This window comes from Rosa rugosa, chromosome 5 (genome assembly GCF_958449725.1).
Source record: "Rosa rugosa chromosome 5, drRosRugo1.1, whole genome shotgun sequence".
Taxonomy (NCBI): Eukaryota; Viridiplantae; Streptophyta; class Magnoliopsida; order Rosales; family Rosaceae; genus Rosa; species Rosa rugosa.
Window position 1 is genome coordinate 27,516,936 of NC_084824.1, and position 25,843 is coordinate 27,542,778.

General features: G+C 39.5%; 1 protein-coding gene across 1 annotated transcript; it reads right to left on the bottom strand.

The window, feature by feature from the left end:
* Positions 1-22,338: 22,338 nt before the first annotated feature.
* LOC133711470 (uncharacterized) lies at positions 22,339-25,040 on the bottom strand. Its single transcript, XM_062137589.1, has 2 exons — positions 23,985-25,040; positions 22,339-22,506 (listed from the first exon to the last, which is right to left on the bottom strand). Exons 1-2 carry the CDS (start codon positions 25,038-25,040, stop codon positions 22,339-22,341), a joined length of 1,224 nt encoding a protein of 407 aa, XP_061993573.1.
* Positions 25,041-25,843: the final 803 nt, after the last annotated feature.

Below are 25,843 nucleotides of genomic sequence, written 5' to 3' on the forward strand. Positions count from 1 at the left end.
GGCGATTCTTCAAATCCCAAATGGATGACATCGTTCCCATCAGAGCCTTTGCATCAATTTTCTTCTTTGTCGAAATCAGACATCCAATTGCGCAGTGATGCTGGGAAATTGTAGCATTGCAACCGCCCCCAAAGATGATTTTCTCATTCTCAGAAATGGCGAGCGACGTCGCAAATCAAGCAGAGACCTTGTCCACCATTATGGAAACTGTTGACGTTGGTGAGAGTAGCTTTCTGGTTGGTGAAAGTTTCTTTTTTTGTTGATGAGAGTAGCTTTCTGGTGTTGGTGAGAGTAGTAGCTTTTGGTGTTAGTGAAAGTAGCTTTTGGTGTTGGTGAGAGTAGTTTTTTGTAGTGGTGTGAGTAGCTTTTGTGATCTTGCAGGATGTCGTCAGAGACCTAGCTGGAGAGGAGAAAAGAGAGAATGATTGATGTCTACTCTAGTGACATTTTCATAAATAAGTTGATTTTTGATATCCAAAATTTAAAACATTTTGGTGGCTTTATGAAGAAAAAATAAAGTTAGTGGCCTGCTGGGTAACGTAATATTCAAAAGGGTTTTTAGTTCAACAATGTCTGAACTCTTTGAGGACTTTTAAAATGATACCTGAACTTTCAAAGTTATCAATATGATACCTGCACTAATTTTTTTGTATTAAGGTCATACCTACGGTCAATTTTCGTCACGGAACCGTTAACTATGACCACGTTTTCCGCACGTGAGGCACAAAATAAGGGTAAAAATGACTTTTTCACAAGCCTTCAGCCATGAACGGGATCAAAGTCTCCATTCCCTTTGGCTTCTGTTATGTTTGTGGGTGAACTGAGATGGAGATCAACATAAGGAGACAGAGGTGGAAGAAGAAGAGAAAACAGCAAAAAAAAAAAAAAAAAGAGTGAGAAAAAAAAATTAAAAAAAAGTAAGTGATGGTATAATAGACATTTCGGTGTGTACGGAATGCCACGTCAGCAATTTAACGGAGATTCTGACGGAGAATTAATGACAAGGACCAATTGGGTGAAATTAGAGAGTTTAGGGAGTTTTTAGGTGAAATTAAAAGGTGAGGGACTGAGACATCGACTCTCTATAAGTATAGGGAGTAAACAGTTTTGTCCAAAAAAAAAAAATTAGGATCGGACAAATTGATTGAAATTGGAAGTATAATGGTAATTGTGATGAAATTAGAAGTATAAGAGCACATGTGATTTATGGATATAAAGGTTATGGAAATGTTTATTTTTTATTTTTTATTTTTTTTATTATTATTATTTTTTTTTGCAGCGGTGATCTGGCTAGGCTTTCAAAAGTGGCCTACTTGTAGTTGTCTGTGATCTTTTGTTTTGTTTTTTTTTTTCAATGCTAGCGGCAAAGGAGTGTGGCGGTGAGGGTTCAATTGGGTCATTCATGGATCCAATTTGGACCGTTTTGCTTCTGTTTGTGGTGGTGGTGGTGATGGGTGATGCTGTTTTCACCAAATTGATGCTGGTAACGATGGAGAATGTGCGATCTGGTGGTGCTGGTCAGACCTCTTGGTTCAAGCTATGGGTACGTGTCTCATGTTGGGGTACCCATAGAGAACTGTCAATATATAGCTGAGAAGGATAGCGGTGATGCGGCGCATCAACCGTAAGCATTGGATCCTAGTCTTGGTTAGCGACCACTGTGCTCATGTGGTGGTCCAGCAGAGATGACAAGGTGTGGGCTTTGGGTGCCCATAGTGATGAGAGGCCCAAAGTAGACTTTTGGCTGCAGTCATGGGCCCATTCTTTTTTCTCAAGTTATTGGGTTTGGGACCCATGTGGAAATGGTTAGGGTGTGGGCTTCCTAGATTTCCGGAGGCCTTACCTATTGGCTAGTATTTTAAATAAGGAGAATGATGTTGTCCTGCAGTTGACTATCCTGGGAATTGGTGTCGCAGATCAGACGAGTTTTCCATTAGTTTTTAGTTTAGTTATCTTTCCTGCAAATTGGAGAAGAGAATTCTCAAGGACTTCAATGACTCTCATTTGGGCTACTGTACTTTGCGCACCTTAATTGAGAGCCTTGGCAAGCAAATAACCAATTTTTCATGGACTAGGATAGCCTACGTCAGTTGGTTTTGTAGTCGTGTTTGTTTTTCTATTTCCAAGAAGTGAGCTTCAATTTTGTAATCGAACAACCATTTCGAAAAAATATGGTTTGTTCTGTAGTTTTTTAGTTCAACCTTCTTAGATTAAGTGAACAAGTTCTGCTCCTGTGGATTTTCAGGATGCCTTGATTCTAACAATTGTTTATGTTTAATTATAAACTATGTTTTTACTAAAAAAAAAAGAGCGGATAATTTGTGTATGAGGTATTGATTCTTCTAGTTGTAAAAGTCACAATATACTTCCTCCACCAGATTGAATGTGAGGAGTCAATCCACATTTTCTCGTGGGTCCGTGTAATTTTGAATCACATTGATCTTTTTTTTTTTTTTGACTCTGGACGACAATGTAACTCCCCACCCCACCCCATCCCCGATGTTAGTGAGATTTTAACCCGTGACCTCCATAGTGTTAGTTAGGCTAGCTAACCAACAAGCCACGGCTCACCAACCACATTGATCTTAATAACGCATGATTGACCTTATTAGTAAAAATCGCTAAATAAATTAAATATTTTATTTATCAAATCATGACAATGGGTCATTAATTCTTAACATATATAGAGGGTTTTTTTTTAGGTAAAAGGTACATAAATTTCATTAAGATGAAATAGAGTTACGTTCTTTCATGACTAGATCATGAATACAAGTAGGAGGTAAGACCTCCCATGTTTCACGATGAGGTGCTTCATAAGCATAACTAGCTATTTTGTATGCAATTTACTATTGCACGACCTGGGTGCAAATGAGTTTCACACCTTGCATGGAACAAATTTTGGTTCTACTGTCTAGAACCATATTACTAAGTTCAGAGAGATCTTCAACATCATTGTTAATACATTGGACTGCTAAGAGACAGTTTGTTTCCACTTCCAACTGCTGCAGTTGCAAATGTTCAACATATTTCAGTCCTTCCATAATGGCACATAGCTCAACTTGCTGTGCATAATTTGCATGAAGCACAGGTTCTGCAAAAGCAGCAAGAAACCTACCATGTGAGTCTCTAAGCACTCCTCCAACTCCCCCATGAGAAGCATGTGCCCCCAAAAGCTCCATCAACATTGAGCTTGGGGATGCTTGTCGGTTTCCACCTCTGCACAACCTTCTGGACCCGACCATTAGGACTGTCTCTAGCACGTTGAAACTCTGTGAGCCATGTAAAACAGCCCAACATAATGTCAACTGAGGTCTGTACCTTATCCTCCCATAGCTTCAAATTGCAGTTCTTCCATAATCCCAGACAATCATGAGTAGTTTTTCAAACAAATCAGCTTTAAGACTCATAGATTGTTCGAACATCCACTCTTTAAAGTTTGGATGTGGTAAGCTGTTATGCAAAGAGAAGGGAGTACCCGAGAGAATGGTTTGTGCTGTAGGACATTTACAGAAGAGGTGTGCACTACTTTCAATTATGTAATTACAGAGTAAGCAACTCACTGCTCCTTCATACCCCTTCTTGAGAAGTTGCTCTCTAGTAGGCAGAATGTCATTACATGCCCCCCAGACACAAATTTGTACCTTGCCTGGAACCTTAGCTTTCCAGAGATGCTTCCAAAGCTCCAAGTAAGGGTCTCCATGAGAAGTAGATGTTAACACATGCCATATAGAGGTTGTCTTGATACTCTTAGTCAGACTTTTATCTTTTTATATAGATACCCACATACAATTTCACTCTCCGTCTCTATCTCTAATTATTTCTCTCTCTATCCCTCTCCATTCCTCTCTCTCTCTCTCTCTCTCTCTCTCTCTGTCCCTTTTGCACTTTGCCTCTATCTCAATATATCGATCTCTTTAAAACCGCTCTCTTCATCATTCTCTTTCCAGATCTCTCTTAGAATGTCTACTTCAGGTCATGAAGATCTCAAATCGATGTTAACCAAAGTGGTGGTGGTAAGTCATTGACTCTTAGTCCTTCTAAATTGTTTAAATTTGAAATTTAGAATTTAAATATCGTAACATATTAACTGGAAATACATTGGTTGAAAATCTAAGTTAAAGTTGTTATGCTATTACAAAAATCAAAATCAATTCTGGAATGTTTATATCCACTAGAGGATGAAACCACAAACAATTGAAGGAAGTCAACAAGTCTGGTATGTTTCAAACTCACCTTAAGACCATGACAAATATACTCGATTGTTTGATATAATTAATTAGTATATAGAACATCAAAGGTTCTCAATGGTATAGTCACTTTAGGCCTAGAGAAGTAAAAGTTTGCATCAGTTCTGATTTAAATTATATTGAGACATTCGTCCAAATTAAGACTGTTAATTGGTCGATCATGTTTAGGTACTAATTTGTCAAAGTAAATGAACTCAACCCAAATAGAATGAAAATACGCACATGGAACCACCTGGTGTGGCAAGGTTGGTCAAGCTACCTAGTATGGAACACTCATGTCTAGAGTTTGAGTCCCAACTCCCACTAGTTTGTGGCCAACAAGTTTGAGGGGCCTTCAGGTTCGTGCGCCTGCAGCTTGAGATTAGTCTAGCTTTGCTGGGATACTCTCGTGGACTCGGTCCAAATACTAACTGGGTGGGTGTGTTACTAACTCGCTAACGTAACTGAGGTGGCTTGCTACCTAGGCCTCATCATTTAGCCCGCGGATCAATTGGGCCGATGGGTAAAAGTCAGGCCCAGCTCGTGCTCGGTAGGTAGAAGGCCTGGCTTGGTTTAGGGTTTAAAACCCGGCCCGGTTAGCCAAAAGCTTGTAAAAGCATGCCAGGCCCGGCCAGTAAAAGCCCGCGAGGCCCGGCCCTGAAAAGCCCGTAAATTAATATATTATATATTTATATGTGTGTGTATGTGTGTGTGTATGTATATATATATTTCTAGAAAACTACCCGTTTTCTACCATTGAATCTGCATACCAGCTGTCTACCACCTAAAGACTAAAAGACCTAAACCTAAAATGTCTCTCACTCTCACTTTCTCAGCCGCTCCTCTCGTCTCTCGACCTAAACCTCCATCGCTCCTCAGCCTCCTCTGACTCTACCTCTCACATCACTCCTCTTTGTGCTCCAATCCTCCATCACTATTTTTCTTTTCTTCCTCTTCCTCATCTCACGACTCACATTGCTCCCCTCAGTAGCCTCGCAAACCCGTATCTGAGAACTTAGCAAAGATTTAGCTCTATGGGTAAGTGCTCTTTGTTCACTGTCCATCTTCTAGGTGTTAATTACCACTGATATTGGCGTTTGTTTGATTTCAATTGACTGGGTTTACTAATATTTCTCTCTTTGTTTTAGAATTTGGAGAAATGGACGCGACGATGCCCATTTGCTTGTAAACCAACTTTGGTGGGTGACTATGTTCTTCTCAAATATTCGTTGAAATTAAAGGAATGATCTTGGTTTTGTTTGTATAAAAAACTGTGTGGAAATTTGGTTGCAAAGAAAGTGATGCGACGGTGAATTTTGAAAGAGATTGTTTTATGCCCACCAAGTGTTCGACGTAAGTTCATTGTGAGTGAACTGTTCCTCTACCATTTTAGTTCAATAAAGATGGTTGACGATTCTCAGTTCCTCACTTCCCATATCACTTGTATGTTAAATAGTGAAATTATGTGTTTTTGGAATTAGAGAATTCATATACTTGATCCTTGCTGCTCTGATTAGTCTTTTCTTCAGCAATGTTGGATCCTTTCCAGTTTCCAGTCGTATTCTTGAATTAGTTATGTATTTAATTAGTTCTTGGCTTTTAATTTTGGGTTTCTCATTGCAAGTGGCAAGTCTGAACTTCTGAAGCATGCAACCCCAATGCTTTTAATTTGTGAATATTGTCATTGTTCGAGTAGATATAACTGATAGAAGTTGTATTTATCACCCAAGTGCTTGCTGTATCCATATGCCTATATTTCTTGGTATCAAAACTCATAGAAGTTGTATTAATAATATGCTTTTGTTCTAACTTCTAAGTTGTAATTAGGAATGATTTTGGACTTTTGATATAGTCTCCCATTCCCTATACTTTGAATTTTCCGTCTTTTTATTTCAATAAATTGAACCGGACGTGGAGATGAGCCCCCAAACCTTTTAAAAAAAAATATAGTACCTTTAAAGATTTCTTTGTAAATAAAGCCTGGCCCGGAAAAAATAAGGGCTACCCGACCCGGCCTGAAAAAGCCCGCAAGACCCACTTTATATGGACGGGCTTGGATTTGCGATTTACAATGAAACCCGGCCCGTTATTATTTAAAAATGTAGTAAGGCCGAGCCCGGCTCGTTGTCGAGTCCTATTGCTACCCGACTCCCAATCAATATATATATATATATATATATATATATATTCTGCGATTTACAATGAAACCCGACCCGTTATTATTTAAAAATGTAGTAAGGCCCAGCCCGGCTCTTTGTCGAGGCCTATTGCTACCCGACTCCCAATCAATATATATATATAGGATTTTTCTCAGAAACGGAGGTCCATTCCTTAGCTAAGGAACGGATTTCCAGTTTTTAGCCATTTTTCAATGACATATTCACATCTTAACCGTTCAGTTTTTAGGTCCTAATATATAGATCACTTCTACAAATTTTCAGCCAAATTGATGGTCGTTAAGGCATCCAAAACTGCAATTTATAAGAACGAACCAAATCTATCGAGCCGGAACCGTTCGTGTACATTGTTTTAAATTGCAGTTTTGAATGCCTTAACGATCATCAATTTGGCTGAAATTTTGCATAAATGATCTATACATTAGGACCTAAAAACTGAACGGTTAAGATGTGAATATGTGATTGAAAAGTGGCCAAAAACTGAAAATCCGTACCTAAGTTTAGGAACAGACGTCCGTTCCTGAGACGGACTGTGTATATATATATATATGCACGAGAATGTTAAAAAAAATCATTTTGGATTGGACTAGTTTCAACTACGTAGATTTACAATCTTTTTAATTGGATTTTCAGAACATTCTATTTAATTCAAGCTCTAAGAGGAATTCGTCCAAATTAAGACTGTTAATTGGTCGGTGGTGTTAAGGTACTAATTTGTCAAAGTAAATGAACTCAACCCAAATAGAACGAAAATACGCACATGGAATGAAAATGTTACAAAAATCATTTTGGATTAGATTGGTTTCAAACACATTTCAACTACTAGATTTTCAAGGGTGCATCTATTACCACCCTACTGATTTCTTTTCTCACCCTACATTCAATATATTTAGCCTAAACTACCAATTTCACCCCTTAAATAAAAAAGAATAAATAGAAAGAAAAAAAACTGCAAAGGACACGGTTTCACCATCGTGTAATCTGTCCCTGTAACATTCCCCAACTGTTATCCTTTCATGTTTCTCTCTCTCCCTTCTCTATATGGCTATTAAGCCAAGGTGAATGCATGAGGGGATCAAGCTTAAGAGAACATATACATATTCTAACTATACTAAAATTCAAACACGATGAAGACAAACAAAATGAATAGTGCGCTGACCATTTTACCCCTCTCCTGCCTACTTTTTTATAGAATTGTCCCTCACGTAGTCACGTGTGTGTGTGTGTGTGTGTGTGTGTGTGTGTGTGTGTGTGTGTGTGTATATATATATATACCTTGGACGTGTAAACACTCACCTGTCCGCTTCGTGTGGTAGGCAGGTAGCTACTGAAGCACACTGGAATCTGAACTCTCATAAATATTGTAGAAGGGGGAAGAAGGGAAAGAGGAAACGAGAGGAGATGGAGATATCGAAGAGGTTTTGATCCGGGTTCTGCTGACAGGAGGAAAGAAGTTGCAAAGGAGAGAAAGGAAAAGAAGATGAAGAGGGAGAGCCTTCAGCAATTAAATACGCTCTAATCGAAATTCCAAGGTACGGTTTTAGATTGAATATTATGTCAATTGTATGATAGAGTTTGCATGTGAATCAATCTGACATTAACATTCATATAGGTATATATGGGGCTTTGTCTGTTTTGGAGATGATTAAAATCTTGATTCATGATCAAAAATATTGTGTTAGGTGTTTTGATAGTGGTGATGTGAAACTGATCAGGAATAGAAGTCATTTTGGAGATAGGTATGGGCTTTGTCTGTTTGGAGACTATCAAAGTGTTCATACGAGGAATGATACAAAAATTACAGTTACCTGATATCAAAATCATGTAGCAATTCAGTGGATGTTAGGTACATGTAGTTTAAAAGATCAAAATTTGGTGAGAAGACATTGAACTAATTATTATTGATCACTTGCTTGCATTTCATTGAAAAATATACAACAATTTTTATATTTGATGTGGCTAAAGCTCTCAATTCTCAACTATGATTGCCACTGAAAAACTAGAAGAATGGCATACATAACCTAGCTACTTAGCATTATGATTTAAGTTACTTACAAATCATTTTCAAACTATAGGATACCCAGTATACCATTCCATGTATACGTTGTATAGACGGAAAAATTTGATGGTCCTTTCTTTCATAGACATGTTGCAGGTATGCTTTATTCTTTTCTGCTTCAGTCTCCAATGAAATTCTTATAATTCACTAAATAAAATTTCCAAACACTATAAAGTTACACTCTCAATGACAAAATTCAAGTTTCTCAACTGATTGTGTTTAAGTTGATAATAGCGGCAAGTTTATGGGTTTTGATAGCTCTTTGGCTAGCAGATGCAGAGTTTTTGCCTTTTGATTATACATCCTATGTGGTGGAGCTACATATAACTATCTTTCAGGTAACCACTACATGCAATACTGAAATAATTAAATGTGTTGGTTACATTCAGTCAACCTGAATATAGTTCTATACTATCGAATTAATCCTTGATTGACAAAAATACATGAAGGAATTGGAAGTCTAGATCTCGGATAAGAACATAAACCTAACTCCTCTGTTCAAGTCCATCGAGGAGCTCAAAACTCAAAAAAGCAACCACAATAATCGACAACTAGAGAAAGGTATCAATCCTGTTTCCTAAGAATCTTAATTAACATTTAATTTCACGAATGTTTTAATTTGGAATCTTAACTGTACAGGAAATAGAACAAAACAAAGGTTAGCCTTCAAAATGGAAGAAACATCATTATCATTCTTCTTAAGAAAGCCAAGAATAAAGATATGATTTTCATTATCATTCTTTCTGTTTTGGTACAATAATGAACATTGTAGGGGTTTTGGTACAATAATGAACATTGTAGGTCCAGAATTTGATTGAAAGGTGTCTGCAGTTGTATATGAACAGAGATAAAGTTGTCAATATCCTCTTAAATTGTGATAGGATTGAGCTTGAGTTTACAAACTTTGGTACGGCACTATACTACTTCACATAATTTACATTGCATGTGAATAAAACCTAATCGATGCCTTTGATGTAACATCTTTACTCTTATTTATTGTTCTAATGATGAAGAGGAGCTTTTCAAATCAGTGCTGAGCTAGCAAGAAACAAAAGAGGTAAGCAACATACTAAAAATAAGTACGTATATGTTGTAGAGAATTGGAAAAATTGTATTGTATTGTATTCATCTCACCATGAGGTTTATATAGGGTTACATCATGTATACAAAAGACAATACATAATAGCTATACTAATCAATCGCACGAGAATTGGAAAAATTGTATTGTATTGTATTCATCTCACCATGAGGTTTATATAGGGTTACATCATGTATACAAAAGACAATACATAATAGCTATACTAATCAATCGCACATTACAAGTATGTCAATCGCATACATTACGAGTCTGTTAATCGCACATTACAAGTATGTCAATCGCATACATTACGAGTCTGTTAATCGCACATTACAAGTATGTCAATCGCACACATTACGAGTCTGTCAATAGCATACATTAAGCAATACCTATTGCATGAATAGTCATTATCATTTACAACACTTTCCCTTGGATATTCCATGTCAATAGTGTTGCCTCTGCTATGCGCTTCTAAGTTGCCTCGTCAAAAACCTTGCCAAGTAATAAAAACCCTGTGAGAAAAAACAACCTTGGTCGAAGGAGAAAAAGAGCACAACGCGCGTGAATGTGGAGTAGTCGACATCCTTCAACACTCTCCCTTGTACCGCTCAAACTCGGTGATGATGCTTTGATCCTTGCCTCACTAAAAACCTTGTCAGGTAACAAAAACCTTGTGGGACAAAAATAACCCTAGTCGAAGGGGAAAAAGAGCACAACACGTCCTTCACTCTTCGAGATCGAACATGTAGACATCATACCTTCCCCTGATGTCAAGGTCTCCCCCTGATTTCTACAATTATGGGAGTTCGGATAACTTTCTTAATCTGATGCTCTTCACATGTTTCTCGAAAGTGGATTTAGGTAACGACTTGGTAAACAAGTCCGCTACATTATCCTCTGAACGGATTTGATTCGCTTCAATATTTAGAAGTGTTTGTTGTTGCTGATTGTAAAAGAACTTAGACGATATATGCTTGGTGTTGTCGCCCTTGATGAAACCTAACTTCATTTGCTCACTACAAGCTGCATTATCTTCATAAATGCATGTAGGTTCATCTGTGGTAGACTTCAAACCACAAGTTCCTCGAATGTGTCTAACTACAGACTTTATAAGCCATATGCTTTCTCGCACGGCTTCATGTAGAGCGATAATCTCTGCTTGATTTGAGGAAGTAGCAACAAGGGTCTGCTTTGTAGACCTCCAAGATATTGCAGTGCTTCCCATGGTAAAGACATAACCCGTTTAGGAGCGACCTTTGTGAGGGTCAGAGAGATACCCTGCATCAGCAAAACCCATCAAGACATCGTTGTTATTTTGATGGAGGGGAGGAGGAGCACGGAAGGTGGCGTTTTGCCTTGTGGAGTCTGATCCCACACTTCCGTTATTTCTTTTCTCTCTGTAGGGATAGAACAAGCCCATATCAATTATCGAAAGATTGAGCAATCCAATGGCGGCGTGTTGGAGCAGAATTGTGTCGAGCTAATAAGTTTACTGCGAATGAGATGTCCGGTCTTGTGCATTGAGCTAAGTACAATAATGCCCCTATTGCACTTAGATAGGGCACTTCAGCCTTTAATAAGTCTCCGTCCTCATCCTTTGGACGAAACGGATCTTTACAGGCTCAAGACTACGACCGATCATGGGAGTACTGACAGGCTTTGCTTTATCTTCATTAAAGCACCTTAGTAATTTTTGAGTATATGCTGACTGATGGATCATAATCCCATCGCTACGGTGCTCGAGTTTTAGTCCGAGACAAAACCGTGTTTTCCCAATATCTTTCATCTCAAATTCGGATTTCAAGTACTTAGCAGTTTCCTTTAACTCATCTAGAGTTTCAATTAGGTTCATGTCATCGACATAAACTGCTACAATTGCAAATCCGGAACTTGTCATTTTTATAAACACGCATGGGCATATTTCATTGTTCTCATATCCCTTCCCAATCAAGTAGGCACTTAGACGGTTAGACCACATCCGTCAGTATTGTTTCAATCCATATAGTGAGCGTCTCAATCTTATTGAAAACGCACTCCGTGGTTTAGCGCCACTTGACTTGGGTAATTGAAGTCCATCTGGAACTTTCATATATATATTTCTCTCTCTCTGTCTCTCTCTGAATCTAGATCCCCATAGAGATATGTTGTAACCACATCCATAAGCTGCATGTCAAGTTTTTCGGAAACTACCAAACTGACAAGGTAGCGGAACGTTATAACGTCCATTACGGGAGAATATGTCTCCTCGTAGTCGATTCCAGGGCGTTGTGAGAAACCTTGCGCCACAAGGCGGGCTTTGTATCTAACAACCTCATTTTTCTCATTACGCTTTCTAACAAAGACCCATTTATGGCCAACAGGCTTTATACTTGGGGGTGTCAGCGTTATAGGCCCAAATACCTGTCTCTTTGTTAGTGAATCTAATTCAACCTGGATCGCATCTTTCCATTTAGGCCAGTCTGCTCTTTGTTGACATTCTTCAACGGAGCGAGGTTCGATATCATCGTGTTCTATAATTCCTTGAGCAATAGAATATGCGAACACATCATCAAGGATAATAGAATCTTGATTCAATGTCTCATGTACACTAGTGTAATTCATGGAGATCTCCCTATTCCCTGGAATTGGTTCTAACATTGGAGCGTCCCCCAATGATGTCTCTTGGACACTACCATAATCCAGAATATCTTCATGAGACGGGTTATTTATGTTCATGATTAATGGATCTCTTTGTGCCAAACTCGCTTTCTTTCTTGGGCGAGAATCCATTGAACCTTTGGGCCTCCCACGTTTCCTTGCTGGGAGCCCGGCTTGAGCCACATTGCCATCACCATTAGTGGCGGCGGCGCCATGCCCAATACCCCTAGGGGTGGCGCCATGTCGATGATTTTTAGGGACATCAATCCTTGCAGGCACGTTTGCAGCAGGTATATGTGATCTTGTCACTTTAGCGATATCAGAAAACGCATCAGGCATAGAGTCTGCTACGTTCTGAAGATCGAGAATTCTCCGCACCTCAATTTCGGACTGTGCGGTTGGGGGATCAAGATGAGACAAAGTAGGGACAGACTACGACAATTCCTGTCGTTTTTGTTGAACATTATTGTTCTTATCTCCCCCTAACGACGGGAAGACTGTCTCATCAAAGTGACAATCCGCAAATCTAGCGGTACATTGATCGCCTGTTAAGGGTTATAAATAGCGGATAATAGTTGGAGAGTCATATCCAACATAAATGCCTAATCGTCTTTGAGGACCCATTTTGGTGCGCTGTGGCAGCGCAATTGGCACATAAACTGCACACCCAAATATGCGTAAGTGTGAGACGTCATGCTCATATCCAGTAACCAGCTGGGACGCAAAAAAGGGTTGAGTGGCAGTAGGCCTCAGACGAATAAGCACAGCTGCATGCAATATTGCATAGCCCCAAGCAGAAACAGGGAGATTGGTGCGCATAACCAATGCTCTAGCAACCATTTGAAGTCTTTTAATGGCAGCTTCTACTAGACCATTTTGGGTGTGAACGTGAGGAACAGGGTGTTCAACCTCAATCCCAATGGACATGCAATAGTCATCAAAAGTTTTTGATGTAAACTCTCCAACATTGTCAAGACAAATTGACTTAATGGGATGATCAGGGTGGTGAGCCCTTAACTTAATGATTTGTGCTAGGAGTTTAGCAAATGCAGCATTTCGTGTGAACAAAAGCATGACATGTGATCAACGTGTCGATGAATCAACCAACACCATAAAATATCTAAATGATCCGCAAGTTGGTTGGATAGGTCCACAAATATCACCTTGGATTCTTTGTAAGAATGGTATGTTTTCTTTAGTGTCTTTTGCAATATAGGATGGTTTAGATCCTAACTTTGCTAAAGAGCAGGCTTTGTAAAACGAATGATGAGCTTTGGAAGCAACCAAGGAAGAATTTGGTTGTACCACGAAGTCATAATTGACTTTAGAAGTAGAAAAAGGAACCAAGGAGGCATTAGTGGTGTCAATACCACTTTTGGGCCGCAAGGGGTAGGCGGCTCGGGCCCTACCTTGGACTTCTTTTCGTTTTGAAAAATGGATGTCTGTGTGAAGTCTTTAGTATACGGATCATCATATCACGACCTGGGTGTCCCAGACGATTGTGCCAAAGCCTATATGTGTCAGAATCCCATAAGTCATCTCTCATGACATGGTTAGATTCAACGACTCGAATAGTGGTAGCATACAACCCACTAGAGCGACAGATAAGTTTCTCTAATACTCGTTTATGTCCGTAGTCATTAAAGGTGATACAAAGGAACTCTTGTCCATTCTCACAATGTGTTTCCACATGAAAACCATTGGCTCTTATATCTTTAAAGCTCAATAGGGTTCTTCCAGCCCTAGGAGCATATAGAGCTTCGGTGACATTAATACTTGTGCCATTTGGCAACATAAATTGAGCTGGTCCTCGACCATGAATCAATTGTGATGGTCTGGCCATCGTAGTCACAGAAGATCGACTAGGCGTCTTCCATAAAAATAGTTGCCTATGTCGCAATATAGTATGTGTGGTGCTACTATCAACAAGGCATTCCAACTCTCCAGGAAACATACTGAAAAATAATAAAGTTCGGAATTAAAACATGTCCATGACATTGAATAATAATACGATACTTTATTAATAAAAGTAGCCAATGATTACATCAAAGCTTCCAAAAAATCTAATCCAGAATAAAGAAAATCAAACTGAGACACATTGTAGTCACTCTATCCGTTTGGTAACTCCAATCAAATATGACCAGGAAAGTAGAGAGATGTTGGTGGAGCGAGGCTCTCTTAAGTAGCAATGATCTCAATGACTTTCCTAGACATCATATTTTATTGGGTGCACCACATGAGAAAGAGTTAATACAATTGTCACTTATTGACTAAGGCATATTGCCATTACAAAATTCTTGGAAAATAAAAGGACTAATCTAATCAAAGTCTGCAACATCCTTGTGCACTTCATTTTCAGCTTTGAAGTCCTCTATGGTGAGATTGACATCTCTACCATCTTCTTCTTCTTCTGCAAGGTACACTTCTTGCTCCCTCAGGTCCCTGTATGCCCTGTATCTTGAAGCTAGTTGCTCTCTTGCCTTGCATTGCTTGAACCAATACTCACTTGATCCACATCGATGACACATGTCATTGTGGTTGCCTCCCTTCAGTTGAGGTGCACGTTGTGGGCGTTCCCTAGGAGGGTTGGTGCCACCACCACAGCCAGGGTTGCCACGACCCCCTCTCCCACATGTGGCATTGCCACCACGTGTATCCACACCAAACTTGCGGTTTCCTTCCTGGTTAGGGCGGTTATATGGACCCATACGTCTCTCATATCCCTTATTCTTAGGGTTCCGCTCCTTGCACCCTCTTTTGGGTGCATTATAATTCGCCTTATGAACGCTCTTAGTTCCAATGGGCCTTGAATTATAATTCCTCACGAGTATGTTATCATGTTTCTCAGCTACAGATATGAGATTGATAAGCTGATGAAACCTCATGATCCGTCCAGCATTGACTTCAGTGCGGTATTGCTTTGATACCACAATGGCTGAAACGGGGAAGGTGGAGAGAGTTTTCTCAATTAGCTCATGCTCTGTGACAGGTTGTACACAAAACCTCAACATGGACTGTAGGCGAAGAGCTTCTGAATTATATTCAGCAACAGACTTGAAATCAGCAAAGCGCAGATTGTTCCATTGAACCTTCAAGTCAGGGAGGAGGGAATCTTGGACATTGCCAAAACGCTCTTCTAGCGCTACCCATAGCTCTCTTGCATCCTTGATCGACATATACTCCAATCCGAGTGCCTTGTCCATATGGCGTCTCATCAAGATAACTACTTGAGCATGCTTTGTAGGTGTTCGCACGAACACACGATCCGGGTTAGGTGCCTGGATTATGGGTAATATTCCCTTTGAAGTGAGGTGGTTCTCAACATCGGTTACCCAACTGTGGTAATCCGAGCATGTTGAGTCAAGCATGGGAAAGTCGTGTCTAGGTTCATTCGACATCCTGAAAATAAGAAGAGAAGATATATTAGTTTCGGAGCTAAACTTCCACGAAAACTAAAATAATAAGATTTCCGAGCTATGCTACCAAGAAAACAATTTTCAAGAATCTCTTTTGGATTAGACCAAACAATAATGTTTTAATATGGTCACAATTTGATGCTTACGGACGCTCTTAGTCCGAGCATTATGAACGCTCTTAGTTCATACGAACACTCTTAGTTCGTTAAGCGTGAATCCCCATAATTCCGCTTTATTAAATACTCAAAATCCTGTTCATATATTCCAAAATTGTGCAAAAAATAAAAGGAATCTAAAATACAAGAAAGCAGCAACCCTAATTACAAAATTTACGTGTTGAAATTCGGAGCAGATTCTCTTCTGAACAGTTTTCACTTTGATTGTTGTACCGGTCTCAAAATAACTCCGATAAGGCTGAAATTAGGAGGTTAGATGGAAGAGCCAAAGACGAACAACTCTGATGAAGAAATGATTTTGATCTGAGGTTTCGAACTAGATGTTTTGGAGCCTACAAGCAGACGGACGTGCACAGGAAAGGAGAAGGATGCAGTCGGTGTGCGTTGGTGCTGCAGGGGCAGGTGCGCAGGTGAGGCTAGCGTGGGCTAGGAGCTGCGACAGTGAGGCTCGAAGGTGGCAGTGGCAGGTTTTGAAGAATTTTCTGGTTTGGTTTTTTTTTTTTGCCTTGTGGTTAGGGCTCGTGCTGATAACGTGTTATAGAGAATTGGAAATATTGTATTGTATTGTATTCATCTCACCATGAGGTTTATATAGGGTTACATCATGTATACAAAAGGCAACATATAATAGCTATACTAATCAATTACACATTACAAGGATGTCAAACGCATACATTACGAGTCTGTTAATCGCACATTACAAGTATGTCAATCGCACACATTACGAGTCTGTCAATCGCATACATTAAGCAATACCTATTGCATGAATAGTCATTATCATTTACAACAACATATATATTTTTTATGTATACTAAACAATGTTATTCCTACCAGTTCACATGAAAATAGCAAAGGCACATGAAGATAGCAAAGGCACCTCAAAATACAACAATCCCATGCCAAGCAAGATTAACAATCCAAGGATCATCTTTGCAACAATGTAAATAGAAGACTGATCAAGCCATGAAGATATCTTTTTGCATCCTACATGGCAGTGTGTTGAATCACATCAACCATTTAAACAATGGTTTGTACACTTCTGAAAAATATAAGTGGAAGACTAATATGAAGGCATGAAGAAATTTTTTGTTCCCAACATGGCAATCTTTTGTAATGCAATCACATCAACCATTCTTTGATGGGATAATGGTTTGTATATATGTTGAATACACAATGCAGCTCCTAGAACAAGGTTGATACAATAATGCAACTCAACTTATAAACAATTCTGAACTACTTCATTTCGCATATCTCTCATTTCATTTAGTCATGGGTTATTCTTTGTTAATCAAACCATTGAACACTACAACTTTTTTCCCCGCAGCATCGCGTGGGTATCTTTTCTAGTATACACTATATGCTAATTAATATAGCAATACACCGATCAAAGATACATGGTGCTCTGGGAGTTCAATGAAATATTGGTATGATATTATGACTGATCAAATCTGGAGACCCATTAATTACCGTTTTGGCATTCAATTCCTGTTGTAGTTTCTTGGTTTCTTATATTATATGTGGAAGTTGAAACTTAGAGCACAAAGATGGAGAAAAAGAAATGAGAGAAGAGAGAAAGAAAGCAGGCCAACTGGAAACTGATGAAGACGGCGCTGCTTGTCTTGTGGAGATTGGATTCAATTTTTTGTTTACTGAAATCTTTTTACATTTTAGCTGCAATTTCTATTTTGTCTGTTAAATATAACTGGGAGAAAATTTGGAAGTTTAGATCAAAATATTGGATGTAGGGTGTAAAAAGGAATTGATAGGGTGGAAATAGCCTCACCCTCTTTTTAATTGAATTTTCAAAACATTCCATTTAACTCAAGCTCTAATTACCAATAGATTGGATTAAACAAGTTGATTTTCATTAGTTTTATGCTTTAATTATTCTACGTTCATCAACAACTTTCATTCTTAGTTATGGTATGAGTTTGAACCTTAAATATCTTATTTTCAAGACTATTTTAACACATGAGAGTCTTATATTAAATATAAAAGGTAATTCTTAGGTTTATGTGATGCCACGGAAATTCGTATTTATTTTCTGAGGAATTTCCGGAATCTAATTTATGGTTAGTGGACGGGTTCGTGGCTCGTGGATGGAGCGGAAGTGTTTTGGATGAAATTTTATTCGGAAAGTATGACTTTAGGAGGGGGTGCAAAGGTTGACTTTTTGTTCGTTGGGACTCTCTGAACACTTCCTTCACGAAAGTTGTAGAGAGCGTCGATACGAGTTCGTGGACATGCGGTACGCGTCAATCAGAGTTCGTATGAGAAAGTTAAGGCTTTCGGAAAAAGTTTCCGTTTTAGTATAAATAGAGAAAATCCGAAAATATCTTCATAATTCCATTTTCCTTTTCCGGAAACTTTCCTTCTCTCTCTCTTCTCTCTCGGCTGATAGCTTTGGTATCAAAGAAATCCGGCTGACCCGACCCGGCATTTCAGGCGAACTCCGGCGGCGAGACCTTCCAGATCAGATTGCCTCCTTGCTCCGGTCGTCCCTCTGGCATCCTCTAGTGGCGATTCTGATAGGAGCATAAATGCTACAAATATAATGTGTGATCCTTTACACTTTTCTTAGCTAGCTATTTCCTTTAAAAAGTCAGTTTTAAGTTGGTTTTCTTTGTAGGTAGTTCGTGGAGTGATTTAAGAGAAATAGGAGCTGAAAAGGAGCAACAAAGCAGAAGTACTGATGCAGAGGACTAAGTTTGAAATTACAAGGGAAGTCCACGGAAATCGTTGTGCAAAACAGTTGCTGCACAGCAGAAAAATGCAGTTTCAGAATCAGCTTTCTGGGAACGGTTTTGAGGAGCAATTCTTGCATTCTTCCAGCTTCACCTTTGCAGAAAGGTCCAGCGATCCTTCAAGAAATGATGTTATACTTTAACAAGAGCCAAAGAGATGGTCAGAATCGTCAACGAGGCAGTCGGAAATCAAAGTAAAAGTAGGCTTCCCGATAAGGCAGAAACTGTCAGCTTTTCACGAAGCTTTTTGGGAGATCTTTTCTGGCGACTTTCTTGGAGTTTTTCCATAATATTGTTGATCATTCTAGAAGATATGATGTCATAGAACATGTGAGAGCCAATAACCATCCAGAATTGTGTCAAGATGAAGTCGTTCCTTGCCCAAGAAGTAAGCTTCAGAGACAGAAATTGAATCCTAGTCAAAACAGGACAGTTTGGCAGAAATCTTCTTTGGACGGATTTTGGGGGCATTTTTGGAAGGTTATTGCTGCTACAAATATTAAGGAGAGTCCTAGAATAATTCTACAAGATTATGACAAGATTACCAAGGTTTGAAAATCATTTAATTGAGCACCAATTAAAGGAATCCTCAAGCAACTAGGGAAGGTTTTCAAAGCAATGTTAAAGAAGGCAACTAGGGCTGCACTTCTAGCTCCTATATATATTGAGCTTCTGCACACGCTGCAAAGAACGACCACACCTTTCACCTTCTCTTCTATCTCTCTTTCTTATTCATCCGCCATCATCTTTTTCTTCTTTTTCTCTATTTGTTTTATTTTGGTTTTCAAAACAATGTGTAACTAACATTCTTTTTGTTAGGGGCAAGGTTTGAAGCCCCAATTATGTAGAACATATGTTTGTTTAAATCTAGTTTCTTGATCTTTGGTGTGAATTGGTTGTTTATTTCTGCTTGATTGAAAACTTTTGCATGTGTTTGTTTTATGGTCGCGAACATAGGATTTATGCATGTAATTGGAGCTAGGTTTAGAAAATAATTCACCTAATTGTCTTGTTTTCTAATCCACAAGTATGCAAGGCTTTGGACAAAAGCTGATGTTTTAAACAACTAGAAGAGCATGCTAGGTAGGCGTTCCACACTAGACTGCAACTCTATAATCAATCGTTTCCATGAGATCTTAATGCTTCAAATATGTTGACACTATATGTGTTGTTGATAGGATAGCGTTCTATACCTTGATTGCATATTTGATAGTCTTAGCTATTGTGCGTTCACGTAGACTAAATAATTAGGGAAACATTAATAAGGGACATGATCTGCTCCGACTTGTTTCTTGGTTGGTTTCTGTTCACACCTTAGTAATTGAAACTAGGTTAACTTAACATTGTTCGAAAGTAATTGGTGGTGGATTTCCAAGTCTCTAACATGTTCTCCATCTTATTTTCTCAAACCCTAAAATCAAATTCGTTTTCCTTTTGTTTTCTATTTTATTTTCGTTAAAAACCAAAAACCCCAAAATATTGTTCTTGCTTAGGATTGCAGAGCCCCTTTCTATCCCTTTCTGACCCTCCATCTTTCTTTCTTCTTTTCTAGTGTTTGACGTTTTCTTTAGTTTAGTTCAGATTTTTGTTATTCTTTTTTTTATGTGTTAGTTTAGTTTAGTTTAGTTTTTTTTTGTGTGAATTATAAAGTTACCCTCAATCCCCGGCTTGAACGATCCCTGCTTACTCTATATTGCTAAACGACTACATCTTGCAGGGTTAAATTGCGCGCCTATTTTGGGCGTATCAGATTCCCACTGTGTACGGCACTGGAAGACGGCGAAAATTGGTGTATTCGGACCCGGTCGGAAAACACAGTTCCGGCGACGTCGTGGCTTCATGCTTCCTGTTGTGAGTTCGTAGCAGCCTCCTGGATCGATCTGTGGTGGTTGTTTGGATCGATTCACGTGAAACTTGGTTCAACTCGGATTGAACAGTAATCCACCGCTTACGAGGTAGTTTTCAACCCTTTACGCTTCGATTTTGACTTCGTGCTAGTTATGAAAATGGTTAAGCATGCTGAGATGAACATCTTTGATGTTCGGAGTTTTGTGAAATATTGAGTTTTGGCCGCCGGCGGTGCGCCACCGTCTGTGGCGGCGTTCTGGAGGCGTTCCGGCCATATTAGGAACTGTTTCTGATATGATATGTCTTCTACTCGTTGATACGAGCGTTTCGATATATAATATGCAATTTTTGGAGTTCGTATGGATTTGTTATGATTTTTACGGTTTCATACCGGTTGATTATTCGATCCGTGAGGATCCGAGCGTCCGATGGACTTGTGGTTTGGACATATCGATCGTGGAAGTATTCCAAAAACTTTGGGAGGTCTCGGAAGTGGTTTCGCCTCAATTGGCGTTACTTTGAGATTTTAGTTCGATTTGGAGATTCGAACTTTATTTAATTGTGATTCGTTGACTGAATCAAGGCTGTACTTCCTTAGGTACTTGACGAAGTATTTTTGGACTGTTATTTTGTGGATTGACTGCTTTGTTCTATATTGAAGAAGCAGCGGGAGTTTCGAGATGAGTAATCTCACAAGGTTCATTTTCGAACGGAATACCCTTATTGTTTTTAGGGTTATTTATTAACTGCAAACTATAGTTGGTATTAGTAGGCATTACTGAGCAGATGACTACGTATATATATATATATATATATATATATATATATATATATATATATATATATATATTTACGTGAAATATATATGTTTTGGTGGGTTTGTGGATTTATGGAAACAATATGCATGAATGATGTTTTTTATTGTTTTGGGTTGTGGCTTTTCGGAAAACAAATGATTATGGAATTGTTAATTCGATTTGTTTTGAAAAGCGTTGAGATTTGTGTATGAAAACAATATGCATGATTATGCTCATTTATTGTTTTGTGTTATGGCTTTTCGGAAAACAATGATTATGGAAATGTTGATTTCGATTGTTTTGAAAAGCGTTGAGATTTGCGTAACATTTTGGGTCTAGTGCGACTCCTTTAATGTTTTATTCCAAGGGACTGAAAAGTTCGAGGAATGAAGGTCTATGACCTTGGGCAGAATATCAGGCGATCACGTCTTTGGCCGGACAAGTGGTTACGAATTCAGTTAGACCTCTAGTCTGTCTGCCACAATTGTGATTCATGGGGTAATGGGAATTGGTTATATCTAACTCATGAGATTACGTGTTTTTAGGGAACAAGGTGTGAGTTGCTTCCTTATTAACGGTTTTTAAGGGGACAAGGTGCAAGTTGTTTTCCTTATTAACGATTTGATAGAAATCAAGGTGTGAGTTGCTTTCTATGTTATATTTGATAGAAACCAAGGAGTGAGTTATTTTCTATGTTGCGTGTTTTTACGGAATCAAAGTGTGAGTTGTTTTCCTTATTTTCGGTGTGAGTTATGTTGATTGTTTTGAGTTACTCATACGGGCTTGCAAAAGCTTACTGGGTTTGTTGTGTGGCAACCCGGTGCACCATTCAAACGGTGTAGGGGTTAATCCTGCAGGGTAGGATAATCGTGGCTAAAGCTGAGGTAGCGGCTTTGCAGCTTTACGGTAGGAAGCCATTTTTGTGACTTTACCGTTGATAAGGACTTCTGTTGTGTAGTAAACTCTGAGGAGCATTTACGTTTTATTTTGTTATTTTTTTGAAAGGAGCCCGTAGGGCGAATATATATTCATCAAAAGCCAGAATAGGCCATTACATACCCTTCCGCTGCCATCTATAGACAGACAAGAAGATAGTGGTAGTACCCACAATGGTGCATAGAAACTAGACCCACTCATTGTACAATCAATACGTAGACATAGCGGGAATCCCCCTTTGGTACTACGCCGGAGGCGCTAGAAAGATCCGGCCCTCCCCACCTAACTCTTTAACCAATAAACCTAGCTGCCTAGAGACCTCAATTGGTGTGCACCTAGATCCACTGAGAATTAAGCCGACAAGACCAGACCAAATGCAAAAACTAAATGCACAAAAGTACCTAGACTGTCCCTGAAAGCAGAACATTATTGTAATTTAGACAAAAACTAAATAACATAGTGTTGGGCCAAGGCCAAAACCCTAGCCCAAATTCGAAGCCCAGCTGCTCCCAAAGAAAGCCCAAACTCTAGGTCCAGCAGGTTGCTGCAGCAAGCCCAAAACCTAGTCCCCACGCACAGTGATTGTGTAGCACCTCCGCCGCAACCAGCTGCGCCGACCCACGTCCTCGCCGGCTGGAAACCCCGCGTGCCACACCTGCCTACGTCGCCGAGCAATCCTACATCCATCATGTCGACGCCGGATCGGCCAAAACAGCTCGCCGCCGCAAAGCCCCGGGGAACCTTCCTGCCGCTCAGTCCATTCGACCCACGTCGTTGTCACTAGATTTGCAGAACCCACGCCGCCACCCAGGCCATCCGCGCACAACCCAACCACCATACATAGAGCCTACATCTGATGCTCACCAACCAGACATCCATCTGCCCCTTGAGCAGAAGCCATTCTCTGGAACAAACCGAGCGACGTAGCTATCAAGACCCGTCCGGCAGTGACTCATCAGCGGCAAGGCAGGCCCATACCGATTCCGAACACCACCGGACGAGCAGATTTCTCAAAATCCTAGACCAAGGGATGCCCGGGTTTTTTGGAGCTCCAGAAGAGAGAGTTGTTTTCGGACCTCCTTATTTTAATGTGTTTTATTTTGTTATTGATAATTTAATTCGTAAGCTTATATAATATATGACTCTGTGGGCGGGTCAATATTGACATAGTGGGTTCAAGGCATCAATATGTATGTAGTTTAAAGGGAAAAAGTTTCCAGGTACTTGGTATTGATGGTTGAACGATCACGCGTGTATAATTATGAGATTATATATCGATTTTTATTTGTGTTAAAAATCAGGGGCGTGACAGTTTAACCCCTTCTCTGAAATGTTGCAAAACTTACATAGTTTTTCTTTTAATTTATTTTTCGTTACTTGTAGGAAGGAAAAAGAAAAAGAATTAAAACCATACTTGCAGGTCAAATTGAAGTCTCATTCAGACTTTCGAATGATTGTTATTCCGATGAGAGTCACAATGAGAAGGTATATATTCACTTTATATGCAAGACCATACATGCATAAATTTTTAATTAGTTAATGATTTGTAAATTGAAAACCATTGTACCATTGTACTAGGGAGAAAAGTTGATATTTTGTATGTTAATTGTTATTGTCTATTTTTTTTAAAGGGGTTTGGAACTCAGCCTAGCTGGGAGGCTCAGCCCCACACCCGATTCCATTTATTGAATTAATACTTTGCAACGGAGGGGGGGGGGACATAATACCTGAACCCCGTGCTACATTAGAAAGATTACAAACATCCTCATAGAGAACATCCAGAATAATAACAGGAGTCTCATCTAACCATACATCAGAAATATAATTAAAACTAGCAAGGTGCGCTAATCTGTTGGCTACACCGTTTGCTTCATGGAAGATGTGACTAACCTGACTTGAGTGAAAAGATGTCAAATATGACTTACAATCATTGATAATACGCCCAATGTCAGATCTATCTTCCACCTCACACTGTAGAGCAGTGACAACAAGGGAACAATTACTCTCAATATCAATAACGGTCATGTTCTGATGGATCGCCAATAAAAGCCCAGCCCTACATGCTTCAGCCTCCATATGTAAAGCAGATGAAGCATGTGGGAAATATCTAGCCAGAGCTGACAAACACATCCCATTTTCATCACGTATCACAACTCCCACTCCACCATCACCATAATCAGCCCGGTAACTCCCATCCACATTCACTTTCAGACGCCCACTAGGAGGGTTCTGCCATTTGGTCTTTTCCCTTCTACCTTTCGCATTTCCATGCACATGAAGTTGCTGATATTCCTCAAGAAATCTACTAGCCCATTGGGCAGCATTAGATGTACAGAAAAAATTCCCGTTCCACAAGACATTATTTCTTTCAGACCATATGACCCAGAGTGCCATGAAAAAAGCACAACGTTGGTTACCATCCAATTTATTGATGACGTTCAACACCCAGTCCTCCACACATGAAGCAGCCACCGTCTTGGCCAAAAGGCCCAATTTGGTACACACCCAAAAGCAGGTGGTGACATCGCAATCTCTGAACAGGTGTAAACCATCTTCTAATGCATGATTACAAAAAAGACAATTACTATCAAGAAGACTAACCTTATGGGAGAGAGCTCTTCTTTTAGGTAAAATGCCTCTGAGTAGTCTCCAAATAAACACCCGTACTTTAGGTGGGATGTTGGCCCCCCAAATTATCTTCCAGTAAGTGGCATTAATTCCATAAGACCCATTTGAACTAGCAGCCCGATCAGATCTACCATCATTAAGGTGGGCCACATGGTATCCACTTTTCACTCCATAGTTTCCTCTCTTATCATAGTGCCATATCAAGCTGTCATCTGCTCCTCTAAGGCTTAGAGGGATACTTGCAATTATGCCAACTTCCAGTGGTGTAAATAAAGCTTCCAAAAGTGGAACATTCCACTCATGATCGTTCTCCACCATTAAGTCACATACTCTCAATTCTTCATAGCCCAAAGTTGGAGAGGAAAAAGGTTTGAAATGTATAGGTAGTGGAACCCACGGGTCCCGCCATGCAGAAATATGTGCTCCATTGCCAACCCTATATCTCACCCCTCTACGTAACAGATTTTTGCCATGCATGATACTACGCCATGCATACGAGGCCCCTTTGGTCACTACAGCATCCAAAAAGTCACACCGCGGGAAATAGCGAGCTTTGTACAACCTATCTAGCAATGAATCTAGTAAGGAGGAATGAGACTACTAGTACTCCTCGTCAAATGTCTTTCTTTAAAAGACTCAAAGGATGGAACTTTGAGCACAGACAAAGACAAAAAGGACAAACCAACAGGTAAATAAAGTTACTGATTTCACGGATTTGATGCATGTGTGTATATGCATGTATTGTCTAATATATTAGCCAATATGTGCATACACACACATACACGTACACGTACACACACACACACACATATATATGCATGTGCATGTTCTTGTCCGAAATAAAATACTTCAAGCTATACTTCAAGAACCCTAATTAACTTATTTAGGTAAAAAGTTATAAGTAGATTAATTATTTATTATTTGAAACTAGAGAATATAGACCCGGATAGACGAGGCCCCCCAGCCTGGCCCGAAAAAGCCCACAAGGCCCGGTTTATATGAACGGGCTTAGATCTTGAAATTTATAATAAAGCTCGGCCTGGCCCGTCATTGTGTAAAAATATTGTAAGGCCCGGCCCGGTCTAAGCCCTCTACGGATGGCTCGGCCTGGCTGTCACACC